The following is an 18,098-nucleotide window of genomic DNA, read 5'->3' on the forward strand; positions in this document are numbered from 1 at the left end:
TTGGGGAGTGGAGAGGAAATCTAAATGGTGGTGTACAATAACATAGATTTCATTGAATTCCTGCTTTTTAAAATCTAGATTTAGCACTGTGTTTGAAAATAGTCATTTGAACTAGTGTTAGATATTTCTTGGTGAGTGTGGGTGTGTGTATTAAATTATGACCTCTGAAATGTACTCCTGATTTGGGTACCTTTTGCAGTGAATACATAATATAGGGCTCTTACGGTATTTACTGAAAGTGAATTATTCAGTGGTTTCTTCTGAAATGAATAATCCCCAAGGCCTGGAAACATAAAGGCATTTTATTTAGAGTGTTTAGAATTAAGAGGAACTAAGACAGACTAAGGAAAGGGGAAATTCATATAAATATTCATTTCTTTGTAGTTGAAAGTCTTAGAAGAAGGATCGTTGTATATATACATAGCCAAACAGATACATTACACCATAATTCTGAATTTACCACATAGGTCTTTTATTGTCCTCCTTATATATATTGTTAGGTTAGCAGGGTTTATGCAATATGTAAAGTAACACATACCTACAATCAAGTTGTAGCAATACCCGAGATATACTGATAAAGGGTTAATTCTACTATGTGAACGGGAACCTTGGTCAGATTTCAGATAAGAGTAGAGTTTGGAGCTAACTGCTGAGAGGCACAAGATGGAATTTTCAGATAACTGAACTTAATTTCATTTAGTTTTAGAGATGGATAAGATTTATTAGATGAATCTTCCTCTTTGAACTAGAGCTGTTTAAAAAATAAAATAAAATAACTAAACTCCATAAAAAACTCAAATCATAGACTTAAATTTTTGCTTTTGTGAAACAAGAAGTTTTTCAGTCATAAAGTTTGCATAGTGGATCCCTTATGGCCCTGTCTGTATGTGGGTTTTTAGGAAGGCTGCTGATTGGTATTTCAAAATTATTCTTGGATAATAGATGTAGTTTTCATTAGTTTTTGTTTTTTGAAGTGTTCAGACTTATTGAATTGCATTAGGTTTCCCTGTTCTCCGAAATCAAACCAGTTTGTTATATTTAATCCTTTTCTAATAGCTCATCTTACACTGGGTTAGAAACGCTATAAAAGATGACAAATATATGCCCTTTTCTCCCCTCTTACTTTATCCCGCCTGGCCCTCCTCTTCCTTTCTTCCAAGGAGACGTGTGGCACAGTATTAAGTACCTTCACTTTAGAGTCACAGAGACTGGTATGAATCCTAGTTCCAGCACTTTTGAGCCATCTGACCTAAGGCAGAAGTTTAAAGGTTTGATCCTTAGTTTTCTTATCTGTAAAATGGAGATAATAATTATACTGTCCCCATAGGGCTCTTTTTTTTTTTTAAAATTAAATAAGTGAAAAGCATGTCTGTCACTTAACATAGGGCTGACACATAGCAACACTCAGTGACTCATATTATAATTTTATTGTTACTACAGCTGCTGATCTACCATTTATTCTGAAATCACGTTCTTAGGTTAATTTAAATTTATTTTACTGAAGCTGATCACCCAGACTTCTTTGACCCTGGCCTGAACCATCCATTTCACTCAGCCCCTTTGGAATGAACCCAGGTGATCATAGGCCGTGCCTATTTGTCTCCGCAGCACAGGCTTCCAGAAGACCCTGGAGAAGCAGAGAAGTAAGGAGCCCAGCTTCTGGAATCAGAATGCTTGGGTTCAGAACCTGTTGTACCTCTTATTAGTGGATAACCTTAGGTAAATTACTTAATCTCTCTGGGCCTCATTTTCCTTACCTCTAAAATAGGATAATAATACGTATTCTCTCCATAGGGAGTTGTGAAGATGAAATGAGTTAAAACATGAAAGAATGTAGGACAGTATCTGGCACAAAGCACATGTTCTATAGATGGTTCTTTTAGTGTGGCTGTCGCTGCTTTTATCGTTTATTCTGCAAGGCTTTATTTTTAACAGTGTTAATTTGCAAATAATAATAATGCCCTCCTGATTAGATTTCTCAGGTGTATATATCATCATTTAGAGATCCAGTTCAAGTTTTAAAAATTTAATTAATTAATTAATTAATTTGGCTGCATTGGGTCTTAGTTGCAGCATGTGGGAACTTTGTTGTGGTGCATGGGTTCTTCGTAGTGGCACGCAGGTTTCTCTCTAGTTGCAACATGGACTCCAGAGTGCACGGGCTCAGTGGTTGTGGCACATGGGCTCTCTAGTTGTGGTGCATGAGCTTAGTTTCTCTGTGGCATGTGGGATCTTAGTTCCCCGACCAGGGATCAAACTGCATCCCCTGCATTGGAAGGTGAATTCTTAACCGCTGGACCACCAGGGACGTCCCAGTCGAGTTCACTTTAAGAAACAATTGTTAAATGCCTACTGTGTATTAAGTGCTGTTGGGGAGGGGATTCATATGTTAGTAAGGTATATTCCCTGCCCTCCAGGAGTTTATAAACTGGTAGGAGAGAGAAGCTTTATTCAGGGGGTAAGTATTACACAGGGCAAAACATCACTGTACGTTTTATGTTCTGTTTTGTTTTGTTTCACTATACTTTTTACAACGGATAAAAGGTAGGAGGCCTGAAGCAATTCTCAGTGCCGGGGAGTGAGTTGGGAAGGTGAAGAGGTGGGCGCTTCCGGGTGAAGTGAATAAAGAGTTGGGAGAGTCCACGGTACTGGAGGAAGAGTAATTAGGCAGTCTTGACTGGGGTGGCTGAGAATGGGCGAGACCCTGCTATCACTGCGACCCGAGAAGACATAGTAAACTTGATAGGATAGAAGTGTAAGGAGGTGGCAGAGTTGAAGTTGACGCAGACATTTTGGTGTTAGTGCTGGGGAAGAGGATAGTGATAAGGTTGAAGAGAAAAAGGACAGGAAGTAGATGCGGTCGTTGGGGAAAGACAGGTTTGGACCTGCCGAATTTGAGATACAGTCAGGAGACTAATTACGGTTCTGCCATCTTAGAGGCCTTCTTAAAAACTCCTTTGTGGAGGCAAAGGGCAGACGTTAGGGTAATGTGATTCCTCATAGATACAGGTCCCCCTCAGATGTGACTCCCAGGGACCTTATCACTGAAGACTTATATAAGGGGACTTCCCTTGGCCCACGAGATCCTCTTAAACCTCCATTTCTGAACATTTTCTCACTTAGCCTCTGAATGGAGGCTGTGCCTTTGTCATTCTGTATGGTGTGCAGTGGTAATACCCTTTAGGTTTCACTGTCATTTGAAATAGAGATAATTGGCTTTTAATTCAAAAAAAAAATCCTATTGTTATATCAAGTGGTATTGCCAGAGTGGAAACAGGAGAAACACCCATCACCCTCCTTTAGCCCGGATGTGCTTTGAATCACTCAGCTTTGTTGTTTCACGTCAACAGAAAAAGGCTCTAAGTGAGGAAGGAGAGGCAGAGGAGAGTTATCTTAATGGTAAAATATTTTCTGGTCTAGGGAAATGTATTGCTTGGTGAAAATAGGTATAATTTTTAGATACAAAAGAAAAAATTTTACAAATAACCAATACTTCCTGATCTGTCACTCACTATACTTATGGTGGTAAACATTTGCTACCAGGAAGAAGGTGCAGAACATCTAGAAAGCTTTTTCTGCTGGGCGGTGGTCCTCACTGTATTTGCTTTGAGTTGAGAATGTGTTTTTTAGCCTTGAGCAGGACTCGGTGCTGTGGGAGGTTTTGAGTAAGAGGCAAGACTTTGGTGCTTGGTGGGTTGTTATCGCCCTGCAAGACCCTTCGCAACTTCCTCTCGCCGCCCACAGCAGAATACGGAAACCCTGCTGTATCAGGCCACTTCTGCAATTACAGTCACAATTCAAGGGGACCCGTCTTTCACACTACACCCTTCTGTTTCCAAGGCTTTCTTTGCATTTGAAAATGTGTCTTTTGCGGTGGAATGCCCGACTGAGCTTTCCTCTCCCCTCTCTCTTTGCTGCCCTGCAGTGCTGCAGTTGAAGCTCCAGCAGCGCCGGACGCGGGAGGAACTGGTGAGCCAAGGGATCATGCCGCGTAAGTACCACTCTCTCTCCTCTCAGCACTCAGTAGAGTCGCTTCTGGGACGCGGTGTGAGTACCCAGTACACCACGGGGAGCATCTCACAGAAAACAGCGCTGACGGGGTTCATGTTTCACTCCTTTCTTCCTCATGCTTTTCCAAGTTTGGGGCCTCTCAGTCGGTGATGGTTAAGAGAACTGCCCTAATGGATCAAGTTCAGTGAAACAAACAGTGTTAGGTTAATGGTGCCACTGAGTCATCCTTAGCTTCTGAACTGCACCTTTAAAAGGGTTTCTAGGCCCTGTTATACTTCCCTTTATAAGAGGAACAGATCTTGAGCTGGGGTATTGGTGAGGAAGAACACTTCTCGCATGTGTTTTGCCTTAGTGTTTGGGTGTTTGAGAAGAGACAGCCCTTTTCCATCTAGTATTCTGAGTCAACCCCAGTTTTATTTAGAGTGAGAGTCTCAGATACGCTAAGGCTGGCTGGGGGATGAGTATGCCTGAGTGGAGTCATTGATGGGGGTATTGCAGGGCTGGGCTTGGTGCAGAACTGCATCACTTGGGAGAAATAAAACCCACCTTGGAATCTGTTAGAAGCAAGAAAATTTGCTTTTAATACTAACAGCCTTATAGAATGAGTGGAAGCTGAAGCCAGCAGGATTTTGCTTTTTTTGGTATTTCTTTTTAAGTCATCAGCAGAGAGCTTAGGCTCTCCCTCTTACTTCTTTTATCTTTCTGTGTTACTGCTATTTGGATACACATAATGAAGTAAAAATTTCTATATCATACAACAACTTCTAGCTTCATAGTGGGAGAACTGATGTTTTTCACCTTAATGCCTGCTAACCTACTGCCACTGTATTTTCCTAATTCTCATTCACTCATTCATTCAAAATATTTGAGTACCCGGTATGTGCCTGTTGATACAGCAAGAGAAGTCCCAACTCCTGCTTTCAAAAGTTTTGTACTTAGAGGGAGTAGACTGATAATATAATAAACAGGGAAACAAGTAAACACAATTATTTCAGAACGTGGTAAATGCTGTGAGGTAAATTAACTGGTTGGTATATTAACAAATAATAGGAATGAGATGGGATCACTTTGGAAAAGTTTTTCAAGAAAGGCCTCCTTGAGGAGGAACTATTTGAGCTGAGATCTGTAGGATAAGATGGAGTCATTCATTCAGAAGCAGGAAGAGGGCCCGTGAAGAAGGAAAAGCAGGTATAAGGGCCTAGTGCAGTTCAGAGCCTGGTATGTTTGAAAACATCAAGGCAGCCATTGTGGCTGTAAGTGAGGGGACAGTGGGGGCCAGTTAAGATTGGCAGGGTGGGCGGAGCCAGAATGAGAGCCTTGTCAGCCACAGGGAGGAGGTAGATTCTATTTTAACTACAGTGGGCCTAACTACATTGGAGACTCTTAAGCAAGTGAAGATGAGATTTAATTTACATGGTGGTAATACCAGATCCATGTCTAAGAGCTAGAATTTCATAGCAAGTATAAGGCGTCTGAGGTCTATTTCTATCCTAAGTGTCAGCCAGGGGCCTTAAGTATCAAATTTATCTTTTTAAAAATTATTATTAACTGTGAAGCCATTTACCCACATTCCATCTTCTCTGGCCTTCCAGTGAAGCACTCCCCATCCTTAAGGTGTGGATCGGTTAATGTGACCAGGTAGGGTGGTGGTGTGCTTTACAGAACACTCCAGATCTGTCTACCTACAAACCTTGTAGAGGAACAGGTTACCCAGTGTCACATCTACTCGTCCCTTTCACCAAGGACAGCATGTGCTGTGTATAGTGTCTGCTGTTTGCCTAGGGTAGTCCTAGGTGCTCTAGAGATTAAAGAAACATAAGGCATGGGACCTGCCCTCAAGACATTTAACAGTTTATCTGGGTAGTAACATTTGCCCATATACAAGATAAACAGCGGTTCAGCGTAGATCCTTGGGGTGCTGGCTCTAATTACAGCACTAGTTCTGAGAGCACAGTGCTGCTTCTCAGGGTCTGTAGTACGTTCAGGATCCAGAAGCCACGCAGAGGATGAGTGCCTTGTGTTCTTCCTGCTGCCTTTCGTTGATACCAAGGGCTACTGGAGATCTCGGTTCAGTGGGATTTATTGTGTACAGTCTCCTTGCTTTGCATTTCTTACAGTATTCTGCATTGTTAAGACAAATGATGCTTGAGTATTGCAGTGATCTGCTTATATGTTTGTCACTCTAATTAGACTGTGAGCTCCTTGAGAAAGTATCTTATTTATCTTTCTGTCCCCAGTACTTGGCACTGAATGAATGAATGAATGAAGACAGCCAGTTGTAAAGTGTGTATGTGTGAGAGAGAGAGACAGACAGACAGACGCAGATACCACTCTATTGCAAGCTTGTTGAAATTCTGGACATGGAATGAAACAACACTCCTGTCAGGAGCCCAGGTTCTAAAATATTCTGAATACCTAATTGTATACTTTGGGTGGTTCTCTGTTTCTGTGAAGTGAGAATAATTGCCCTTCCTATAGGAATAGAAATGCCCTGCTTCAATGAGAATGTTGCCTCTTCCCTCATACAACAAGCCACCTTCAACTATGGGTACAGGAGGTTTTCAACTTCTCTAGTGAAGAAAGTAGGTAGCAAACAGATTATGAGAGAGCGTGTTGAGGCCTGGGAAGAGTTTCAGGTGTGATGTTCCCTGCTCATCAGCACACCTGGTGATGTGCAGATAGGGCTCAGAGTTCCCAAAGGTGAGGCTCTTTTTTTCCCCAGCCCCTCACCCTCTGAGTAACCCCACTTCCTCACCACAGCCCCTCGCTGCTACCCTACCTCCATTATAATCGCCAGCATTCTCTGCCTCCCTGACATCCCCCCAGTTCCACATCTCACCCTTCACTCAGGTCTTCCAAAAGAAAATATGGGCAGTGCTGGGGGCAAATCGTAATTGATCAGCAGTTTGTCTGTTATTGGAGATGTGGAGACCTGAAAAGATAACATCTGGTTGAAGTGTCCATTTTCATTTCCATCTTGCTAGCCGGAGGAGTTTCTGAAAAGTGCCTTGATGTTTAAGTTTGTTGTGCAACTTGGGAAGTAATTAGGAGGCTCAGACCAGGGGGCAGTGTAGTCATGACTGCATTCTGCCTCCTCACTTCGGTTTCTCTCTTTTATAAAGTTCTTCTCATCCCAATCTTCCTGTAGCCCTCAGACGGAGAACCCACCCACCTCATCTCACAGAACACTCACACGCAGCTCCCATGTGGGGCTGCCTTCCTGTTCTGACATCCCATCTCTAGGACGTGATGTTTTCAGTAGCTGCCTTGCCTGCAGGATTGTTCATATTTCTGCATGTTGTTCAAAGTTGGGCTGTGGCCTTCCCATAGAATTCAGGGGATTACAGTCTCTCTCAGTTCCCATACACTTCTTTCTGCTACTTGATATGGTCTGTTCATGGCATCTAAACTATGGGATATAGAAGTTGGTTTCTGATATGTTTTTAAACAGGATCATTTCCCAGAATCCTTCATTCTCATCATGTAAACATATGTCTCAAATTTAACACGACTTAAACCCTACAACATGCAGGGTGCCAGATAGCAAAGGATTACATATTCCAGGCCCTAAGCTTTCTTTAATGATGTCTGAAGCTCTGCATATCTTGAGGGAGAGGAGAGATGGCACAGATAGGAAGCTGGTGTTTAAGTCCAAAGACTAAGGAATGCTGCTGTATCTAGGATGAAGATTCATAGAAGAAGTGGGTCATGTGTGGGACACTCTGTTCTCAAACAGCTTTCCCCACAGCCTTTTCTCTTTGACATTTAAAGGTGTGCAAGCCATAAGGTTGAGGTGAAAATTAAGAAAAACTTTCTGGCAATGAGAGCTGCTGCAAAGGAATAACCTTTTAAAGGAAAACCTGCAAGTTCTGCTGACCGAAACAAATGAGAAAAAGTCTCCTGTAATCTTTCTAACACGAGAGAAGACTCTCACTTGCCTATTCCCTCTCAGCCTTTTGTTATTCTACTGTGAATCCTTGAGGAAAAAAGCAGGGAGAGCGCATTTCTAATGCTCCAGTTACCCTTTCCAGTTCATCATTGCTCCATGTGCATGTAGTAGGAAGTCCTTGGGACCTTGGCAAACACGAGGAAATCATTACGTTTGTCCAGTAGATTAAGGACCTTCCTCCGTTTTTTGAGTGAGATGGTTTTTTTCATTTTAAACGGTGCTTCTGTGCACCCAGACACTGCCATTGGTGACACTTACTTCTGAATGGTCAGGAGAATCCAAAGAGTGTGACAGTAACACAACTCAGAGAGGGCAGCCAGTTAACGTCAGTCCAGAGGCGCCTCAAACTGCCTGGCCTCTGAGAGGCCCTCAGACGTGTTGCTGGGTGAGAAAGTGAACCAGCTGGCCAGCTAGTTTTGACTGGTTTGTATATCTGCTAGTAAGCCCTGTGTTCTCACACTGAAACTGGGGAAAAAATGGCCTCGTGTAACGAGTTCCTGCAGCTCTATTTTTAATAAGCTTCACCACATCTTGACTCCCCAACCCTTCATTTCTACAGTTGGATCCCTTTGTCATGTTTCAGCTGTGTTAGCCAAGCGCTACGCAGAGACAGTGCAGCCCAGTTGCAGCACTGGTAGCTAATCTAAGCTGTCATCTTACTGGGCCCCCATATTAGCTGAAAATCTCCTATTCATCTAACTATTGCAGTCTCTGCACCACCAAGAAATTCCTTTTAAACTCTGACAAAGGGTTATTTAATGGCTGGAAGTGTCAGGATTAATTACTATGATCTCTTTTCCTCTGTAGCTAAAATTCTTTTTAATGATAATATTTTTGTTATTTGAAACTTGAGAATTATTTCTTATATTATTCTGCATCAAATGTACAGACCGAGCTTCAAGATTCTTTTCCTGAGTACATAGGGATAAAATCCGTTGTGGTGAAGCTCTTTTAAAAGTAACTTTTGGTGATAACCCCTGAGAAGATAAACCAACCTCCTCAGGCCTCAGAATTTCTTGTGATGAGAAAGAGGCGATGATTTAACTTTGTCACTCTCAGTCCATCTTCATTAAATACTGAGGTGCCATGGCCTCTTTTCCCCAAGTTACCATGAATTCAAAAGAACTAACTTCTACACCATCCCTGTCCAATTGCACTTTCAGTGTTGATAGAAATATTCTGTAACACCAGCTACTAGCCACATGTGCTAGTGAGTGCTTACATGTGGCTAGCTTGAGTGAAGACCTGAATTTTTAATTTAATGTTAATCTAAATTTAAATAGTCATGTGGAATGGTGGCTGTTAATATTAGACAATAGGGTTTTTAGCCTTTATTCTGCTACTTAGGAACAGGGTGGCTTTAGACAATTCATTTCACTTTTCTGAACTCAAATTCTACTTTTATAAAATTCTTATCTAACACGGAAACAACCTAAATGTCCATCGACAGATGAATGTATAAAGAAGAAAAGAAGATGTGGTATGTGTGTATACATACACACACACACACACACACAATGGAATAGTACTCAGCCATAAAAGAGAATGAAATAATGCCATTTGCAGCATCGTAGATGGACCTAGAGATTATCATACTAAGTGAAGTAAGTCAGAGAAAGACAAATATCATATGATATCACTTATATGTGGAATCTAAAATATGACACAAATGAACTTATCTACAGAACAGAAACAGACTCACAGACATAGAGAACAGATTTGTGGTTGCCAAGGGGGAGGGAGGTGGGGGACAGGTGGATTGGGAGTCTGGGATTAACAGATGCAAACTATCTATCTATCTATCTATATATAAAAAAAACCGATTCACTTTGCTGTACACCAGAAGATAACACAACATTGTAAAGCAACTATACTTCAATAAAATACATAAAAATTTTTTTTTATCTACCCCACAGTTAATTTGGAGATAAATGAGGTGACATATTGTTTATGCTTTTGAAATACGGGCAGTGTTGTTTGCAGCTAAGAATGAGAGGAGCATTAGCTTGGCTCTACCCTCTTGTGAATCTGAAAGCAGCTTTTAATATATATATCTCATGAAGTTCTGTGAAAACCAGTGTTGGGGAACAGGAACTATCTTTCAATAAATCCTTCTTAATTTCACTTTCCTCTCTACCCTTGGATTAAAAAACAATTGCTGAAAATTATTAAGAGTCAAAGAACCACTAGCCAACACGGTACCCTGTTAAGATTGTTCCCCTTCTGGTTGTATGTTAACAGGACTCCTGTTTTATTAGCTTGCCTTTTCCATAGTAATGTATGTTTGTGTTTTTTCTTAACCTCTCTTAAAACAAAACAAGTAAGTGGCTGGGTTGGAGACTTTTTCTCTTTTTCTGGGCAACTTGCTAAGACACAGAAATGTTCACCAGGAGGGACACTGCTTATTGTAGAGCAGATGAGAGTCTGGTTTGAGGCTGAACTCCCACCCCACCCCCCACCTTTTTAAAAACTTACAAAGATTGAAGATGACAAAAAATTGTAGGCTTCAAGGAAATGTCATTTGTTTTACTTTTAAGTGAAGTGTTACAATGTCCGAGACGTGTCTCAAAGGATCCTGGGTAGATGATGAGTTTGGGTGGGGCTCGGGTGAGAGCAGATCCTCACCTGGGCCTTGGCCATTTCCTGTGTGCTCCAGTCCACTTGGGAGTTGCTAGAAGCTCTGGGTGGTAGTCTCTGCACAGCTATCCCTGTGAGCCAGAGACGTTTGGATAGGATCTGCCCAGCGCCCCTTTCTGACAGGAGCTCAGGAAAGGCCTCCCCCAGAGCCTGCAGTTTGCTGCTCCAGTCCCGCCGGGGCCCCCAGGCTCACGCTCCTCTGAGATGCTCACTCTCACAGCTGTTAGTATGGTCCACTTAGCTCTTTCAGATACATAGATGTCTTTGGATGAAAGAACTAGTTTTTTTCCCCTTTTCTTTTAAATTGAGATATAATTGACATATATTACATTAATTTCAGATGTATAGCATAATTTTTTTTTTTTTTTTATTAAGAAGCAGAGAACTCTGCCTACCTGAGATGATGTATCCTCAGCACAGGAATGTTACCATTTAACTGTAGTTGAATCCCACGTTTAAATGGCATTTGATAAATACCATGATAAAACATATGTTCCAAGATTGGGGCTCACCTGATCCCTGGATTTGAAGCTGAGAGAAAACTGTGTTAGGTTATGGCCTCAGGAATCTTCTCTTTCATCTCAGGAGAAGACTCGCTGGGCACGTCACTCCCTGGCATTTTACGTTGCCTTTCTGATAGATATCAGCACTCTCATCTCTCTTCCTGCTGATATAGGTCATCAGCAGGGTGTATTCCTTTGTCAGTGGTCAGTGACTAGCATAGAACCTCCTCCTTGTCCAGTTGCTAACTAATCCTAAAATAGACTCTAGAATGAGTTGTACGTTCTGAGCTTATTCATTGTTGAAACCAAAGAAGAATCCAACAGGGAGCTCTCTTGAACAGGCCATCAAAAGTAGTCTTCTTGATACAGGTTCTTGATACAATTCAGTATCTAAAAAGTATAATAGGTATTCACTTTCATTTACTAGTTCTCAGCGTATCTAAGATCTCTAAGGCCAACATCTTTGCAAGATAATAAGTGAAGTAAAGGAGTTTATAAAGTCACTTGTTGAAATTAGACACTAATTTTACAACAGTAAAAATCCTAAAGAATTACGCACTCAAGGGGAGCCCTGATAGACATCTGGTGATGGTGTTGATTTGAAATTCTTCAGCCTGGTAGGATGTTATTTGCAGAAGGGCAAAGGTGATTTGGAGCTGGCATCTAAACAGCTGACTTAGGCATATTGATTATGGGACTTCAGTATGTGCATATGTGTATGCTTCAGCAAGGAGTGTGAATTGAATGATAATTGACTGGTCTGGAGCATTAGGCTGGGCTGTGGTGCGAAAGCTGGATATAAACATGGCTAGCATGTATGCCAAAGAGAAACTTGGAAGGTCAAGTTCAAAATATTTGACCCGTAATTTAACCTTTTGAAATTGACTATACCTGATATTCATGTCATGCAAAATCGTGTGATGACTTGGGCAACTTGGGCTCCCAGTCTTGAGTCTTTTTCACCATCAGTGGGTTAAGGTTGAAGACTGGAGCAGCTTGCACTTCTGAGAAGGAAAAGATTAACATCCTTGAGTCTCCATTTTTTTTTTTTAAGCTCTTTACTGGAATATAATTGCTTTACACTCTTGTACCAGCTTATGAGGTACACCAAAGTGAATGAGTCTCCATTTTTAACATTCATTCTTGGTGGTTGGCTTCCCTGCTGCTTTGGGTGGGGGTGACAGCCTATGTGCCAAAATAGGGGTGGTGGCAAGCCTGAATAGCAAAACAGGATGTGTACGAAGCACGTTTTCTGACAGTTAGTTTGGATCCGTGCTTGCCCCAGAGTGCATGATCCCTTCCCCACGCCCCATCACCCAGCCTCTTTCTTTGATTCACATGAACTTAGTTCTGGTTTTCATTGTCATGATCAGTCCCTGGACTGTTGACACAGCTCTTTGGTTAATGGTCATTATTGCAGGTTATTTTTGTAGGCATTTTGGCACGACAGATAAAAACAGAAAGACAAAAATTGGAAGTCAACCCCAGTTAGCTGTCAGCATTTGACTCCACACCCACGCTGTTCTCTTCAGAAGGAAAATGGCAAAGGGAGAAAGACGTTAAAACAGTAACAATGCCAAGAGCTTATTAGCCAGAGCTCTAGCAGATGGCAGAGCACTTTCACTTTAATGCTAAGAGTCATCATTGCAGTAGTTTGTGTAATTGTCATTTTGTGGATGAGGTTACTGAGGCTCAGAGGGGTCATGTGACTTGCTCAAGGTCACAGTAAAAGGCAGAGGTAGATCCAGTCCGGGTCTTCTGGCTTCAAACCCCATGCTAATTCCTGAAGGTCATGGTCCAATGATTCTTCTTGACACAGGAGTTTCATGATGATAGCTAGATGTACTTTCACCAAAATTTCAGCTTTGTAAATGTTAAAATTGAAAACAGTGTTAGGAACCAGGGTTGGTGAGGAAAAGTGAAAGTTAGTGGGGGAGTGGATGTGAGAGTAACTCCATCATTTTTAAGCCCTCTATTAAAATTGCTTCCAAGTTGCTGCTCTTGTCCTCTGACTTGAAGGCCATGGGCATCTTTTCACTTCTGCCCTAAAAACTTTTAGTTAAATCAGAGGTTCTGGAATGGTTTTTTTGTGTGTGGGGGTTTTTGAGTTTTTTTTTTTTTTTTTTGCCATTGATGCTTCTTGGAAAAATCTCACACATCCCTTCACCAGATAATTGCCCGAGCAAGTCCCCAAAATTCAGCACATAGTTTCCAGGCATTCATAGATACTCTAAAGCTGGTATCGTGTGCCCCAGGTTAAGAGCCCCTGCTCTGCCTGGATGTAGAATCCCAAGAAAAATCCTTCCCCTAATGCTATTGTAAACCCTTATACACCAGTGACAGAGCCAACCTCTGTGCTCCTGCGTGCTAAGATCAAGGACTGCATTTCTGTAGCTGCCTTCCATTGAGTGTGATTGCCAGGCCCAGCTACAAACAGCAGGATGTGGAATCCATCCCAGCTGAATTAGGCCCTCGCTAGGGTGTGAGGAAAATGGCAAAACGCCCTGATCCTTTGACTATCAGAAATACGTACTTTGCAACTTGAAGCAGTGATCCTGAAAGGAACTCAGAGATTAAACTCTCCCAATTTGTGGGCACCTACACAGCCAGCAGGGTTGCAGTTTTGAGTTAGCTATTCAGAAAAGTTATCAAGTCCTTACTTACTGAGTGTACTTTTTAGCCATTTAGCCCCTGATGGTGGAAAGTGAGCAAGTAAAAATTTGTGCTTTCTCATCTGCAGGGTCACCTTTCCCCTGCCTTTTGGACTAGGGAAACAGCGATTTTCTAATTTTATTGGCACCAGCCTCCTTGAAGAGCTGACTAAAGATTGAGATTCTTTTTTTTTTTTTTTTTGAACTTTTTTTTTTTTATTTTTTTTTTATTTTTTTTATTTTTTTATTATTTTATTTTATTTTTTGGGGGGTACACCAGGTTCAATCAACTGTTTTTATACACATATCCCCATATTCCCTCCCTTCCTTGACGCCCCCCCCCCCATTCCCCCCCACCCTCCCTGCCCCAGAAGATTGAGATTCTTAAAGCTCAGGAATCTGCATTACAGAGAGATTCTTTCACTCCAGAGACTTTCTAATGCAAGTGTGGTTCTAGAGAAACACTGGACCAAGGGCTACTGGTCTCGTTCCCCTTTTCATTTTTAGTGATGGCGTAAAATAATATTCTCTCCTCCCCAGGAGTTGTGAAGTGCAGGATAGCCCTGTCCATGTGATTCAAGAGTTGATGGTGAATTTCTGAGACAGTTGAGGCTGCTGCATATAAAATGATTGCGTACAGACAGCTTATGGACCCTTGTCTCTAGTGTTGGGGAAAGCCTGCCTTGCCTGCCTCTCGGTATGGCCTTGCACCGTGTCCGTGGTCAGTTTGGCAGAGTTAATGAACTGCCTGGAGCTGTGTGACAGACTTCTGTGATGGGGCACGGGTTGTGGGGAAAGATTCAGTTGACTTTGGAAGGAGTTTGATTATACAGCGACTCCCTCTTCTGCTATGTTGACCCCTTTGAGAGAGGGCTGATGGGAAAATGTGTGCCCCTTGACATTTTCTGAGGTTATATGTGAAGTCCCCCCTGCTGTCCCATTGCCAGTATTAGAGCAGATGACAAGGCAGCATTTCTTTCCAGAGGAATAGCCAGGAGAATAAAGCAGAATGTAGAAGGTCAGATTAAAATCACTGTTTGCTATTCTTTGGTAACTATCAATGAAAAAAAAAGATACCTGATCAGAGAAGTATCTTTTCTCCCACCCACTCCCACCCCTCCTCCTACCCATTTTATGCTGAAATTTACGTAAATAAAAAGATCTGAATGTTGGAATCAGAAGAACCAGAGTCTGGTCTTCATTTTGCAGTTGGTTAGGGTATGATCCCAGGCAAGTTAGTTCTCCTTTATAAAGTACAGAAAGTAGCAGGTACTAAGAAGCTCAAGTAAGATAATTCCCAGCACACTATACAGACATCAGGGGAAAAACAAGGAAACCAGCAGATCTTTTTATTCACGTTACCCTCGGGGGCCTTTCTGCTAGCGGCAAGGGTGACAGGCACAGTCCTGCTTTATTTCTTCTCCCTGTTGCGTTTCCTCTAGCACCACTTGAGAACAGGGTGATGTCTGAAGCCCTACAAGGCCCCACGTGGCCCACCTCGTACTGCATCTCCTCCCACTGCTCTCTCTGCTCTGCCAGCCTGGGCTGCTCGACGTCCTCTGCCTCGCAGGCGGGTTCCCACCTGGAGTCTTTGCCCTTGCTGTTCTCCTTGCCCTCAGGGCTCACTGCCTTCCCCCAGGTCTTGGCTCACACATCACATCAGAAAGTCTTTCCCTGACCACTGTGTGTAAACCCTGCCCCATCGCTCTCTCTCGCCCGTACCCTGCTTTATAATTCTTCAGAGCCTGTATCACCTCCTGCTGCGGTAGGTGTGTGTTTGGTGTGTCGTCTTCACCAGAGTGTAAGCCCCGCAAGAACATGGATATCCCAGCCCCAACAGGCATGTGGGCTCTCAGTGAATGCTTGTTGGGAGTGAGTAATTAACTGTTAGCACGTCTTAACCTCTTTGGGAACGTACCCCTGTGGACTCCACTTCCCCACCTCTTACTCCTCTCCCTCTTGTAGTTCGTTTCTGCCTCCGCCAGCTCCCTGGCACAGCTCCGAGGCCTCTGGCCGTGTCCTAAGTATAAGTAATCCTCTGGAAGCTTTGCAAGCGTTATTTTTTCTGACCTGCCCACTATTAACGTCTCTCTCTTTCTACCTACACCCTTTTTCTTGAAGCTTAGTCTCCACATCAGCTTTGCGTAGCCTTCTCTCACCCCCGTGAGCCTTTTCAGATTCTTCTGCTGGGCTCTCTTCATCACCTGTGCTTAAATTCTGAGATTTCCTTAAGATTCATCCTGGGAAGTATTTTCTTCTGTCTCTGCATAACATATATCATGTTATCCCTAGATGATGCCATATGCACACACACACACATCTGTGCAGAGACACACATATACGTGTGTACACACTCACCACTTGCACATCTACACATGTGTACACACACCCCACGTGCACATTTCTTGATAGGATGTCACACAATCAGCTCACATGCAGCATGTCCCATACTCAACACAATCTGTCCCACCCTATCCCAGGCTTACTTCTGTATCCCCGCTCTGGGAGTGCTAATGGCACGACCATTTACCCTGTCACTCCATTTTAGTCTTCTGAATGGCCTCTTGATCACTAGTGGAGTGATTGTGTAAGAATGCAGTTCTCACTATTTTGCAATTCCCAGTGTAATAATTGATTTCAGGCAGATATCATCAATAGACACTAAAACCATTAGGTAAATAGTGCTTAGGGAACAGGATTTTCACAAGGCCTCAACATGTTACCCCAGAGAGTATGTATTAATTACACAGGGGGAAATGCTACCTTTCGGATGGAGCGATCTGGTGTCACCTTTCAAACTTGAGCACTGTCGCTGGTTGGGGAACAGCCACCTCCTGAAGTTAAGAAGTTCACATCAGCTGTGCAGTCCTCTTGCCAAGTGTTTAACCTAAATCTAATCATGGGAAACAGCGGAATTCAAAATATAGGACATTCTTTCCATCAGACGAGCTGGTCTGGATACTTAAATCAGTGTCAGGAAAAGTGAAAAAGGCAAGACTACCTTTTCAAAGTGTGACTGAGAGGACAAGGATGAAATGTAATATGATTCTTGATTACATCTTGGATTAAGGGGAAAGATCCAAACAGCTATAGAGGACATTTGAGGGGCTATTAAGGAAATTCCAACATGGACTGTAAATTTAGATTATATTATTGGATTAGTATGAATTTTCTGAGATGTGATAAAGATATTTTAGTTAAGAGAGTGGCTTTATTCTTAGGAAATGCCTGTTGAAGAATATAAGGGTGAAATGTTGAGATTGATAGTCATCCCTCTGTATCTGCAGATTTCGTATCCGCAGGTTCCGAATATGTGTATTCAACCAACCGCAGATTGAAAATATTTGGAAAAAAAATTCCAGAAAGTTCCCAAAAGCAAAACTTGGATTTGCCACGCACTGGAAACTATTTATGTAGCAATCACGTTGTATCAGGGATCGTAAGTAGTCTAGACACGACTTAAAGTGTGTGGGAGAATGTGCGTGGGTTATATGCAAATGCTGGGCCATCTCGTGTAAGGAACTCGAGCATCCGTGGATTTTGGTCTCCATGGCGGATCCTGGGGCCAATCACCTGCAGATACCCAGGGACAACTGCGTCTGCAACTCACTCCCAAGTGATTGCATAAACAAAGGTGTGTGTGTGCACGTGTGTGTGCGCGCGTGTGTGTGCGGGCATACTCACACCCAGGAGAAAGAGAAAACAAATATGGTTGCAAGATAACTGGTGAATCTAGGTCAGAGTTTTAGGGTTATCACTTGCTCTTTCAATGTTTTTGTAGGTTTGAAAAGTTCAAAATTAAAAGGGGTTTAGGGAAAGGGGGAGCACGTGAGTGCAGACATGAGTGGCAAAATGAATACGTACCAATTTCTAGGTGTGTTTCTGCTTATTTAATTTTTTAACATAAACTATCAGGTTAGAAATAACTCCCTACCCCTCCATGTGGTTCTGATCATGTCACTCACCTGGTTCATGTGATGGTTACAGACTCCTTCACTATGGTGGCCTCCATGGTTTCTGATGAGAAATCTGCTGTCATTCAGATTGTTTTTCCTCTGGCTGCTTTCAAGTTGTTTTCTGTGTTTTTAGTTTTCCAAAGGTTAATTCTGATGTATCCTGGGGTGAATTTCTTTGGGTTTAACTTGTTTGGGCTTTGCTCAGCTTCTTGAATCTGTAGACTTATGTCTCTTGCCAAATTTGGGACGTTTTCAGCCATTTATTTTGTTAAGTACTTTTCCAGCCTATCTTTTTCCTTTCCTTCCAGGGCTTGGATGACACGATGTTAAACTTTTTTGCAGGTAGAAGTGACCTTGTAGTGGTAAAAGTCTTGACGCTTCACCAGTCCTT

The 18,098-nt window shown here is 42.4% G+C and overlaps 1 protein-coding gene across 2 annotated transcripts in view; it reads left to right on the forward strand.

The window, feature by feature from the left end:
• The window catches only part of MRTFA (myocardin related transcription factor A), a 95,932-nt gene that overhangs the window by 53,053 nt on the left and 24,781 nt on the right, over positions 1–18,098 (forward strand). For both annotated transcript variants that reach the window (XM_057740479.1, XM_057740480.1), the window contains exon 2: positions 3,926–3,991. In XM_057740479.1, the coding sequence (XP_057596462.1) occupies positions 3,926–3,991 (66 nt within the window). The remainder of the gene's footprint in view (positions 1–3,925; positions 3,992–18,098) is intronic.

The sequence above is a fragment of the Hippopotamus amphibius genome, chromosome 7, assembly GCF_030028045.1.
Source record: "Hippopotamus amphibius kiboko isolate mHipAmp2 chromosome 7, mHipAmp2.hap2, whole genome shotgun sequence".
Classification (NCBI taxonomy): Eukaryota; Metazoa; Chordata; class Mammalia; order Artiodactyla; family Hippopotamidae; genus Hippopotamus; species Hippopotamus amphibius.